Source organism: Urocampus carinirostris, chromosome 10 (assembly GCF_059441175.1).
Source record: "Urocampus carinirostris isolate Australia breed hairy pipefish chromosome 10, RoL_Ucar_1.0, whole genome shotgun sequence".
NCBI lineage: Eukaryota > Metazoa > Chordata > Actinopteri > Syngnathiformes > Syngnathidae > Urocampus > Urocampus carinirostris.
The window spans coordinates 14,290,612-14,303,465 of NC_142358.1; the positions used below are offsets into that span (position 1 = coordinate 14,290,612).

The window sequence follows — 12,854 nt, forward strand, 5'->3', positions numbered from 1 at the left end:
GAGCCTCACCACTCTTATGTAACTACAGATTTTTTTTTAAAAAGTGCTATACTTATATTGATATGGGACACAAGTTCTGTCTTTATTAATCATAGATGTGATCAAATATTCAAAAGATGCTCAAGATTTAGTTTTTGTCTGGAGAGCGAGTTTGGTGGTTTTGTTGAATTATCTCAAAAATATGGTGTGTGGCTCTTCCCAAAACAAAATATAGTGCCCATGGGAGAGTGTACTTGCTTATGTGGGTGCAAAGTCTTCAAATAAAAGAACAAAAACTTGAGCCACATTCGTTTTTCTTTACAACAAGGTAACACAATGCTTCAATCACAAAGCGGCTTTGACCACATTTAAAAACAAAAAGTGTCAAAATAAAAACTCCTGTGGGACAACGTAAATGAAAACATCCATTCCCACGCTGAGCAGAAATGGAAAATAAAATAAAAGCTGACTGCAGACTGGACTGTTGTTACTGTGACTCTTTGAAACAAAGTGCAGCCTGATGCACACAAAGTTGACACCTGAGACATGTTTAGTTGGCGTGTTGAACAGTAGAGAAGCAGAGCTTGAGGGTGTACGGGTACGGGCCGGCTGAAACGAAGACGAGTCGTCGGTCAGCACAAAAGTAAGGACTACGAAAGTCACATCGAGAAAAGAAAGGTGTTGCTGCATACTTGCACTTTTCATCTGGTAGTGGTTCATCAGAGACAGAGCTTCCATGGCATCGTTGATAGATTCCCATACCAGCAGGCCTGTAGCGCTGCGGTCACTTGTACCTGGGCCACCTGGTGGAGGAAACCGGAAACGAAAACAAAAAGGCTGAAGGAACAATACAGAACTATTTCCTATTTTACATTGTCGACATCATAATATATTCAGTTGTCAACTAATGTTTCCGGACATGTTTGTCCAACAGAGTGAAGCGTCTTACATGATTATAATCTCTGCGTATCGCTCATGCACAATAGTGTTTCTGTCTCAAGTGGTAACATAGAGAACTGAGGATGTCAAGAAAAAGGACGCGTACCTAAATTTCTAGTTTGGGAGCATTTTAGCCTGGATACAGTTTAAGGCAGGTTCAATCAAAGACCTATTTAATCCTTTTTGAAATCAAATTTAAGACAACAACAAAAACAAACACACACACAAATATTTCACACAATACATTGTGCTAATAGAGCCTGTTCTTTGTTTACGGGGGTAAAAATGCTTTTGCGTGGGTGGTTGTATCCCTTAATCACTGAAGTCGTATGGGCACAATTTCCGGTGTTATGTCTTGGGCAGGTACAGCCTGTTGGCGCCCATCCCTCTCCAGGCTAACACATGTTTCTACCCAGTCTTGAACTGGGGACCTTTCACGTGTAGGCGAATGTGCTGACCACTGCACTACAGAAACACTTTACTTGATTTTGACCATTTGTTTGCCTGTCTCTTAACTGGTACGGACGGACCCGGATGCCGAAGCGACTTGCTTGATGCCGAACTTAAAACAGAGTACAGGTTCGGGCGTCAGCTGGCGGATGCCTCCCACTCATTGCCCGGTACCCAGTTATATTTTGAAATCACTTAACTACAATGGGTTAAACCTAAACTTTGCCATGCCAAAGTTACTCTGACAACGACAGCGGGTGAGAGTACATAAAACATTGCTACGTTCGGCACCGCGGAAATCTGGATTTTCCAAATGATACGTCGCATTTATCAATCACAGATCGATAGTTGGAGAAATGAAAAATAATTTAACGACACAATGTTCCATACTTTTGTTAGAGCTAATTACTATATAATAAGTAAACTATCACACAGATAAGGGGGAATGAAGACATTTGAGTTATATTTAAGAAATGTAAAAAAAAAAAAAAAAAAAAAAAAAATCAAGGCCTTAATTTGCAATTTTCAAATTTAAGACTTTTACACGTTTATAAGACCTTGCGGAAACCCTGCCTACTGAAGAGGTGAAGGTTCTTTGGACCCTTTGATAATAATCTGCATTACATTGATATTACATGACATGAGAACATTTTGTTGTACTGGATAAATGCAATTAGTTAAAAATGTGTTCAGATATCGTCATCAATAAAGCTACTAAGAGCAGTATGCAGAACACTTCTAGGCACCAAAAGTAGTAAAAACCAAAGACGATTTTGATAATCTCACTTAACACAAATTCTAATGATCGAACAAGAACCGGGTCTTTCTCTTACCAGAGAATAATTTGACAGTGGTGGGAGGCTTGACGCCGACATCCTCACAGATCTGTCAAGAAAAACAGATACAAATTCAAAGTTTTCTGATAAACATGGCAAACAGTGATCGGCTGCTCACCTGTGAGAAAATCTCAGGTGAGACATCGGGCTGAGCATTGAAGAAATGCAACACATTGCTGGGATGTTGGATGCGGTTCTTGGCCGCCTGCTCGGGCGACGCGAATCGATTATTCCTGGAGCCGTGGAAGTCCTTGAAGCTGCTGGTACCGTCCTCCAGATCATAGCACTGGCCTGGCACGATGGCTTGCTGTTTGGAGACACTGCAGCCATGCAAAATGGAATGGGCGGGACATGTCAAAAGAGACATTTCAAGTCAGAAACGGTCTCTCTTGCTTCCATCTGCTCACCACAAGTTGAGCTTCTGCTCAAACATGAAATTGCCATTCAGGTGAGTGATAGCACGGTCCACGGCGTAGCAGTCGCCCATTTCCACCATGGCGGCGCCCGGTTTGCTTTTCATAAATTTCACCTGCAAAGTTACAATAGTTACCAGTGAGCTACCTCCTATAGTGTACACTCTACAGCACAGGTGTCAAACAGGCGGCCCGTGGGCCGGATCAGGCCCGCTAAGGGATTGAATCCGGCCCGCGAGACAACACTCAGAGAAGCGCAAGGGAAAAACAAGCTGCAGGTTGAAATATGTCAACTTGATGTTGCCAAAGCCAGGTGCCTCTCACAAAGACACTGTACTTGTATTTCTTTCCCTGGCTCTTAATTAATTAGTTAGCACACTGATCTGCGTGACATTTTGCAATTAACGTTACAATAGTGACCAGAGTGAGTTGCTATTAGCTTGTCCGCCTTACAGTACAGAAATTTCAATTCCATCTACCAGTTTTCCTTTTCATGTCCTTTCCGTGACCTTCCCGGTTACCTGCTACATCCCAGAAACATGAGTGGAATGGGCACCTGAACCCTTGCGCCCCTTGTGAGGATAACATGATCACGCAGGTTACTTAAACTCATTTTTGTTACTGTAATCTTGGGACTACATGCCGCAACTTTTGTCACGAAATTTGCATACATTTTTTTCTAACGGCCGCCAGGAGCGCTAGAGCAGTAATAGTTGAGGAAGATGCAAGTCACAACCACCATTAAACAACATACAAGTTTAACGTACAATAACAGGCTTTGTACATGAATAAAATTACCATAAACTGACCCCCTCCCTGCAAAATTTCAAACAGAAAAGCCATGAGACTCGGATTTTAAGTTAAAAACAATCAAGCTGGTTTGTAGAGAATGAAATAGAGTAGCTACATTTAAACTTTGCATCGATGGTTTTTTGATTAGACGCTGAAACAGCAACGTGAAGAACTGGAGCAAGGTAAAGAGTCTATTTTTTTTAGGGGGTTATAAAAGCATGTGGCCCAAATTAAAATACATTTTTGAAGGCTGGGTGAAAGCAGATGGCAGAGAGGTTTTTACTGTGCACATGCAGCTTATAGAGCTGTGCAACTTATGTATTTTTTTCCTTTAAAAAAATCAAGAAATGACAGTAATTGGTATAATCAGTTTAGAAAAAGTACAAATGTTTAATGCAGCCCATAGGCTGGGCCATGACTTTATTGTCAGCTATTGAACCGTTCCGTAGTAGAAAAAAGGTTGGGGAGCCCTGCCCCACAGGATCCAAGACAAGAAAATGTAGTCACACCAGCGCTATAAGTGATAACTTGAAACATAGCCGTAACACTCTATACTGACCCGCTCCACGTTGCCATAGAGACAAAATATGTTGAAAACACGGTCTGCATTCATCTTGGTAGGCTCCAGTCCGTAAACCATGACGACCGGTGAGTCTGCGTGAGCGCCGTACTCGCCGGGGGGAGGTGGCGGGGGACCGTAGCTGGGCCCATAGCCTCTACTGACACGGCCCCTCATTGGCGGCCCCATGCGGTGACTGTCGTAGGGTGCAGAGTTGTAGCCATCATCGTAGCCTTGGTAACCGCCACCTGTTATGCAATGCAGGACAGATATTGCTTAGAGCTGTGATTTTTAACCTTTTCTGAACTTATGTTCACATTTTGCCTTAAAAAATATGATCATTAACTCAGTGTTCCGATGGCCCGCTGGAATATTGATAAACAAATATGGGTCTGTACAATGTCACCTGTCACTACAATATGCCTTGCTCATATCAATGGATAGTTAAACTCTTGGATTCAAGATGTAACGACCATTTCAAAATATACTCATCAGAGAAACATCACGATCAGTCTAAAAAGATAAATAAAAACTTTAAAGCCGACATAACTCAGATACGTCGCCTGGGCAGTCTTCAACTTATTTTATTGTCCGCGAAAATGGCTGTTACATCCAGGACAATGCACAGAATCCAACAGTGTAAAATATCTACTCTAAAACACACGATAATGGCGACAGATAAATAGAAATCCGCCTTAAACATGTCTTCTTTGTTGACTGTTTCTTCTCATAATCCCTCTGTTTCGCAGCACTTTTTTAGTTTCTAATAAACTCCTAAATTTATTCCCAGTTAGAGTGCCCCTTTTAATTGTAACCATGATACGGGTCTATTCATGCACAAAGCATGAAGTTACATTAATCTTGTGTCTTTGACACATATTCCACGTCTGACTAATCTCTACTGCTCGGGCGACCCTGGCGGCAGTCAGGAAAAAAATGCATAAATTGCCTGCATCCTTTCATAAGCTGCAGGGATGAAATCTTGGGTAAATAGTCAAGGCTTATATTCCGAATTTTACGGTATATCTTGACAGTTAAAATGCACTTACAACTTGGGCCAAGATTCATCATGTTAATATAATTGTCCAACTATTCACACACTTATTTTTAAGCTTTTATTGTTTATCATGGAGTGTCACTTTAAATCATGTAAACAATGTTCATAAATTTCTTAGAAAATGAAAGACGATTTAAAATCCAGTTTGCAATACTTATTAAAAACAAATTCTCCAAGTCAAAAAGCTAAAATGATAAATGGGAAATAAAGGATGGTAAAAAAGGGGGAAAATATGTAAACTGAACAATTTTAGCAGCACTATTTTAGAAACACTATCTAAGTCACAGTGCTTTTAATCAATATGATAATAACTATTTTTCTTACTGTACTCTGGTGGGTGGTCGCCTAGCAAGGCCGGCTGCCGCTGCCGCTTGTTGGGGTTGGCACCCATATCATCTTTGAGGAAGAACAAAAGTATTACAGCATAAGGAATCTTTGGAGTTTAAAAAACAAAAATGACAAATTACATATGCAAAAAAAAAAAAAAAAAAAAAAAAAAGACCACCACACCAACACTGGCCAGTGCCACAGGAGGAAAAATATGCGTTGGATTAGCCATGGCTCATCTTGGCCCCTCTACAGCAAGGTGAGAGCTACAAGACCCCCAATGTTTGCACAACCATTAATTTTAATGTTCCCCTAAAATAAGGGAGCATTTATGTCTAGGTGGGCTCAAACTCTCTATCAAGGGCAAGACGGATACTTTGGAGAAAGGAAACACACCTGCGTTTCTCCCATTGGCAGCCACGTCGCCATCTGCACGGGTACACAATCACACACATTCAGAGACCAGGCCATGTTAGATGGTCACAATGTTAGCACATTGGCCAGGACAGGGCAGAGATGGGTCTTTGGGAGCAGGGTCACTTTAACTAAGTGGTACTAAAGTTGTGTGGCGGAAGGGTCCCCGGTTTCAGGCACCTCAGAAACGTGGCGTCAAGATAAACGGGGCTTGGACACTGAACTTTTCAAGGGTCCCAGGGAGTGTGAAAATAAGTGAGGTGCGGCCATGTAGGGTGGTAATGAGGCTTCTCGTGTTACTTACAGCATTTCCGCACACACAGAGGAAGGAGGCAGGTTGTGGTGGCTTCACCACTCCACAATTCATTTCACCGAGCACCCCCATAGCCTCTTTAGCGGGAGGAGATAGATACAACTGGTCACCGTGGCGTCTTAACCAGCACCGCCCGATCTCAATTTCAGGCAGATCCGCCTTTGCATTTCCTTTATGGAACAGTCCGCTTAAGTTGTAGGGGAGAGAGGGAGGGTGGAAAACTTGGCCTCACATGGAAGGAATTATCCAGCTTCTAGACTCTGAAAGATGGGAGACAAAGCATCGATACAAGGAGGCATGTTGAAAAGCACACGGCTGAGTGGGCAGAAATGGGCCTGCGTGTTCTGTTTCGGTGTTGTCAGCAGTGTCTTCATCAGTTGGCTCTCCGTGCTTGGATGCTCAGATGGTCTGCGGTGTGTGGTGCTCTTGGTGCATCAGTGTGGCACTTTTTGTCAGTTTTTTGTTGGGTGTGTTGTCCTCAGTGGTGTCAACCTCCATTTTGGACGTAATGGTGGTTAGGCTGATGATGATGATGGAGAGGTAGCTGAGGAGGGTTTTGTGTCAAAGCTTTTTGGAGTGCCTTGGAATAGAAGTGTGCGCTGTTGGGCGCGGCTCGTGAAAGGAAATAAAAGCCTTGACGGGTGGGGAGAGCACAGTGGGTGTAAGAGGATTTGTGTCCCCTTTGGAGAACGCATTAATTTAAGTGGCGCGTGTCTGTCACGCCCCTACTGTGACTAGCTAAGTTGTGCCCGTGGGTAAACATCGGCTATCAGATGTGTTTCCAGAGAAACTCAAGGGGTATGAAAAAACGTCAAATCATGGCATATTTGATACGATGCGGCCGTGTGCACAAGAATGCGGATGCAAAATGGTTTGTACGAATGAGAGCGCAATACAGCAAACAACTGCGAGAATGTCGTTTTCTTAAAACACAAGGGAGATTAGAGAAGAAACGCAAGCTGAAAAGGTAGATTTTGAGGTAGTTTTAGTGTCCATGAAGTTGAGAGGTTGGACTCTAAATCAATTTTAAAATCAGAAGTAAATCATTTTTAGGATGGCCGAACTGAACAAGCGACGGTCAAAGACCAATAGTGAGACGCACATCAATGCCACAACTTCCATGACTAAACATTCCTTCCACACAATCACAGGCCAATTGATGGTTTCGACAGAAACTGATATTTCAACTGAGTTGTGTTGAAGATGGTAATGTACCCGTTTCTGTGTGACCCACCACATCATGTGATTACACACAGTGGCGTTGACCTTCTGATGCATGTAATGGTATACGACCATATGTATATCTTTCGCTGTTAAATCAAAGTATTACCTAGTCCACCCAAACTGGGGTTAGTGTAGTCCCACGTGTCTTGATCATTCCTGAAGACGTTCAACCGAGTAGGCTGATGGACCAAAGCACAATGGTGAGTTATGTGAGTAAATTCGTAAAAGAGCGGGTCAAACCGGGCGTACCTTGGCATATTCCATCTTGAGTGTGCAGCACCCAGAGTAAATGTCAGCTCCATTGAGAGAGGCTTTGGCACGCTGGGCGCTTTGGACAGAGTCAAATGTGATATCCAAGTTAAGGTGTCTAATATTTACAAGGCATTTAGCATTCATATTCAGCATCTAAGCAATTGACATTTTGATAGACCTCAATCACAAGAGTGTCACACAAGCTCACATTTAAAACAATAACAATATTTAAAGGTAAAAGAGAAAAAAAAAACTCAAAAACGTGGAAAAAAAATATTTTCAATCCAAACCGTTAATTCTTCTGTAAAAAAAATGCATTTAAGACAATGACTTATATTCAAATATTCACGGTTAAATGAAAAAACTAAATTGGAAAGGTAAATATTTACATAGAATGTTACCCCCCAAAAATCGGGATTAACAAAAATCAAGATACAAGACTGACTTTTTCAAGAGATTGGGAATTAGTGCACTAAAAAGAAAATGCCAACAGTTACAACGCTACATCATTTGAATCGAGAAATAATTAACATTAGAGAAATGTCTGCACTTTTACGTGCCATTATAAAGCACGAAAGGATATTCCACCATGGCTTGTACGCCATTCTTCCTAAAGATGACAATTCTGTGAACCGGGCCACAGTTGTTGCAGATGGTGTAAAGAACCTCCTGTAGAAAGAAAACAACAGGGTATATGAGCTATAGAGGAAGCAGAGGATAAAGGTTATGCTGAAACTTTTAGTTTGACCCACTAACCGTGGTGATGGGGTAGATGGGGTTCATGATGGTGAGAAGGAGTATGTGGTTTACGCTCCTAGAGTCATCCGTGTCACCTGGCCTTGAGATCTTGTGGCTTGTGGAGAAATTGATGAAGGCGGGATGGTTGGCAATAGATACCTGGTTGTCAGCAGCGTAGGTCACCGCTGTGGTTGAGCCGTTAATATCCTCGTACTCTACCAACGCCTGATGCTTCTTTGGCATTAGCACTACGAAGCTAGTAACGAGAGAGGGAAAGTAACATTGTTTTAGGTGTTAGAAAAGTAAAACCTAATAAACACCAAGTCAGCATTTTCATGGGAACATTAAAAAAATCTACCAATTTCAAAGCAAATTTGTCATTTATCGCTAACCCACAAAGTCGGTTTCTTTTACCTAATGGCCCCAAACTCCTGCAGAGCATCCGTTAGGTCTGATTCGGTGACGCCGTTTATCAGGCCTCGGACGTGCACCACTTTGGATGGATTGGTTTTGTGCGGATCCTTGTACCCCTAAAAAAGACATTGTTAGCAAGCATGAATAATTGCTATAAAGCCCATTACATTTCATTTAGTACAAACAAAACATGAAGAGTGGCCTTTATAGTCTTACAACAGTATAACGAAATTAGATGACTAACATAATAATAGATTAAAATAGAAACTAACCCTGTGGTGAGGGGCCCTCTCCTCGTGAGAGGTAAGAGAATTCTCCCACCGGGGTCCGCTGTGTGTCGTAAGAGGCGACTAAAGAGGAGGGAGCGAGAGGACTGGGGATCCTCTCTATCTCTACTCCCTAAGAGACAGCAAGGAAAAGAAAGGGGGGTGGGAGACCGAAAGGTCTCGCAAACCCTAGTTATAGGGTCACTAAATGTGAGAGGATGTGGAAGTAAAGCGACTGAGTGGAAGAAAGAGGAGACCGGAAGGATCATGACTAAAAGGAAGGTTGATGTGTTAGCCTCGAGTGAAAAAAAGATGAAAGGAAAGGGTGAATTACAGCTTGGAGGTATGTATGGTAGAAGGTCTGGAGTTATGGGTGGACATACTAGAGAAGGAGTGGCTGTGCTTGTGAGTGAGAAAGCAAAGGAAAAACTGGTGGAGTGGAAAAATATATCTTCCAGATTGATGTGGGCGAGGTTGAAGTGGGGTGTAGAAGTACTGATGTTTATAAGTGCATATGGACCTGGTTCAGAAAGAAGCGCTGAAGAGAGAGGGGAGTTCTGGAAGTACTTGTCCGAATGTGTGGCAAGTGCGAAAGAAGGTGGTACAGTAATACTAGGTGACCTGAATGCTAGACTGGGTGATGAAACAGTTGAAAATGTGATTGGTAGATATGGAGTACCAGGAAGAAATGAGAGTGGGAAGAAATTGATTTGAGTTATGTGTGGAGAATGAGTTGTTGATTGGAAATACAATGTTTAAAAAGAGGAACGTGAATAAGTATACCTTTGTCAGAGTGGATGGTGGCAAGATGGTGGACAGAACACTGATGGATTATGTAGTGGTTAGGAAAGGGATGTTAAGTAGATTGTTGGATGTGCATGTTTAGAGAGGTGAAATGAGTGGTTTTTCCCTTTTCTTTGTAATTGTATGCGTTTGTCTTGCTGTCGGTCACCCCTCTTGAGGGATATGACCAAGGTAGATAGATAGATAGATAAATAGGAACTATACTTCCTTCTAAAAAAAACACTATTCATTCTCTAGAAAATGTTTTGGTTCCTCTGAGAGAGCTCGACAATAATTGACAGACTGGCATTCCCAACTCTTACCCCAAGGGTACTTTGCTTACAACTTTGCAGCAAAAATAGCGTGAAATTGTGTAAGGTTCCAAAGAAACAAACATGATGTGAATCCGTTTCTCAAATGTATGTAAGTGTATGTATACATGTGTATGATGAGCCAATAATCAAATCGTTGTCATTTGAAACTGGCAAAAATGACCACATGAAATGATTTTTTTTCCTTTTCGAAAGCAGTCAGTGGGCTCTATTCCATTAAAATTAATATATCGAGAATAATTCCAAAATATTAATAAATTAAAATCTTGAATTGGCGAGGTAGATTTACTGGGAAAAATTAACGTTTTCAGACACGTGAAACTAGGGCTAATGAGTTAGCTGATAGCATACAGTGAAGCTTGGTTAGCTACCAGCGCGAGAACAAAGCCGAGCTCCAGGAAGGCCCAGGGGGATTAAAAATATCAAAAATTCGACATTTGGCCGCACATAATGTACACAAATGGACCAACGCAGTATATTACGTTACAAGTTGTCACCGTTTTTAAGCGTAGTTACATTTTAGCATTAAGCTAAATGTTAGCAATTCGTGACATCCTGCGCGATTTAGCGCTTGTAATCCAGCAGTTGGCATGTTCCCACAGCTAAGCTAATTCAATCATTTCACTTCCATTCATAACCCAGGAAGAGGCTCACCATTGACATTCCGTCGGTTTTCTGTCTTTTGGTCGCCCTGCCGTCCTCGCTGTAATACCGACTGGCAGTGGTTGCCATGTTGTTCCCGGTTAACCGATATGGCGGTTTCGATGCTGTGAAATGGACCCCAACTCGTAGCGAAGCCAAGCCTTTAGTTTTTACACACGCCCCTTCTGTTCGGCGTTTCGATTAACGCAACGCCCTGTCAATCTACACGTCACCAACGCCGATAAACATGAAAATTAGAAACTATAATAAATATTACAACGGTTGTAATGAAGAACCACGTTACACTAGACGCGAAACTTGACTAGATGATGACAGTAGCCTAGTGGCCACCTTGCTTTTGTCTTTCTGTGAAATTTTGTATGCCATTTCTGAATTGGCAACTGTAAAAAAAAAAAGGGAACGTTGACTGTGAGGGGCGCCGCTTCCAGGACAAGTGGAAACTAAAGTATTTCATCTCATCTCATTAGCTGCACCGCTTATCCTCAGTAGGGTCGCGGGGGTGCTGGAGCCTATCCCAGCAATCATCTATTTTTACCCCAAATCCGAAACCATTGCATCTGCCTAATCTTCCATGAAACTGTGGTTGTTTTCAAGTCAAGTCAAGTCATGTTTATTTGAATAAAATATCAAGTGGCACTGCCAGACAAAACATGCTGACTACAAAAAGCTAACTGTATACGAACGCTCTGAAAAGGCGAAGCTCCTGGAAGTTGTTCAACGTTATTTCACGCGACCCTGCATGTCAAATGAAAATGCTACAAAAGTGAGCTACGAGGTCGTGACACCGATCGCCAAGCATTGCTAACCTTTCACAGAGGGTAAATTTATTAAGGACTGTTCAAAGAATGCCAGGCTAAAGAGTCAACCCTCACACATTTTCAATTTACCTAATCTGGCCCGCTTTTTGATAAGTTTGGACACCCCTGCCCTACTGTATGCACCGCTTCCATGTGGTGTTTATTGGGCAAGAACATTTTGGCTTTGCCCATCAGTCGTCAGGCTATTTTTGGCGCACTGGAATGCATGGTTACTAGTAGCAGGAGCTGAATTGCAGTTGGTCGCAGTTGTTTTTGTTAAAAACTTGGCATTAAGCCAATTCTGATAACCGGTCCTAAATGTTGGTGGGTGGTTTCCTTAACTAATGCGGCAATAGGGGCACCATTTCCTGTAGTGTGTCTAGGGCAAGTTGGAACATTGCTCCCCGGTTTCGTCTTTGTCAATTCACGACTGACGGATCCCTTCTCCACGCACTCTCGAACGGGGGACCTTTCATGTGTTAGAAGAATGTGCTCACCACTGCACTTCGGACACACTACAGCGTCAAAAACTTTAATGTGTGTCTCCCTAGAAATTACCCATATGATACATTCTAAAATACTCGAAATAGTCAGCAAGTTATGCAATGTGTTTTGGACATATTACACAAAAATTTAGAAAAAATGTTGTTCCCCAATCATTTAAGATCTCGCACCACCATTACAATCTACTGCCCTTAAATGCTGAAATCCGGCATATCTCTGGGGAGCGGGATGACGCTTTACAACGTAAAACAACAAAAACCAGATAACGTGGCTGTATCAGTCAGTTCAGGGGGCTTCTCCTGCTATTGATAACCATGAAACCTGGTACTTAGCGTTTCATGTGGGGAAGTAAACCCATACCCCAAAAAACGTGACAAAGAGTGATAAGTGGCGGTGCTTCGACTACCCTGGCAGTTAAGGGATTCGTGGGCTGTGAACTAAAAAAAAGAAACGGTACATAGGGCTGAAATCTGTTCCAACTTTACCTCCTGTATATTAAACATGCTATATTATGGCAAAAACAATCACTGATGTACTTCGATACCGGTGGCCAGTACTAATGAAATCATTTAAAAAATTTCACACTTCAGTAAAACATCTTTTTTAATACACCTTACATGTAGAAACAAAAAGGGTTCCCCTCAACATGCATATGAATGAATAATTTTGCAGCTTACGTCATAGTCGCCATATATTTAGGCACGTGGGGCTGTAGGCAGGGTTGAGTAGGGTTACTTTAACTTGATTACTTACAATTACTTTTGGATTACTCTAATACCAAATATGCTAATAAAAGACAAAA

The 12,854-nt window shown here is 42.0% G+C and overlaps 1 protein-coding gene across 2 annotated transcripts; it reads right to left on the minus strand.

Moving 5' to 3' along the window:
- Positions 1 to 276: 276 nt before the first annotated feature.
- Positions 277 to 11,011, minus strand: LOC148357868 (heterogeneous nuclear ribonucleoprotein L-like). Of its 2 annotated transcripts, XM_088345485.1 has the most exons (14): positions 10,743 to 11,011; positions 8,708 to 8,823; positions 8,312 to 8,549; positions 8,137 to 8,224; positions 7,553 to 7,647; positions 7,410 to 7,482; positions 5,749 to 5,781; positions 5,350 to 5,421; positions 3,969 to 4,216; positions 2,612 to 2,733; positions 2,323 to 2,524; positions 2,202 to 2,253; positions 672 to 782; positions 277 to 588 (listed from the first exon to the last, which is right to left on the minus strand). In XM_088345485.1, the coding sequence occupies exons 1-14, from the start codon at positions 10,818 to 10,820 to the stop codon at positions 530 to 532; spliced, it is 1,587 nt and encodes a 528-aa protein (XP_088201611.1). In that variant the 5' UTR covers positions 10,821 to 11,011; the 3' UTR covers positions 277 to 529. The 2 variants fall into 2 exon arrangements, with proteins under 2 accessions (XP_088201611.1, XP_088201612.1); XM_088345486.1 differs by lacking the exon at positions 5,749 to 5,781 and having other exon boundaries at positions 10,743 to 11,006.
- Positions 11,012 to 12,854: the final 1,843 nt, after the last annotated feature.

Coding starts and splice junctions, on each gene's coding strand:
- LOC148357868 (XM_088345485.1), bottom strand. CDS start 10,820: ATGGCAACCACTGCCAGTCGGTATTACAGCGAGGACGGCAGGGCGACC. Junction 7,483..7,552: donor TCAAGATGGAATATGCCAAG/GTACGCCCGGTT, acceptor TTGGTCCATCAG/CCTACTCGGTTGAACGTCTT. Junction 5,422..5,748: donor TGCCAATGGGAGAAACGCAG/GTGTGTTTCCTT, acceptor TCTTCCTCAAAG/ATGATATGGGTGCCAACCCC.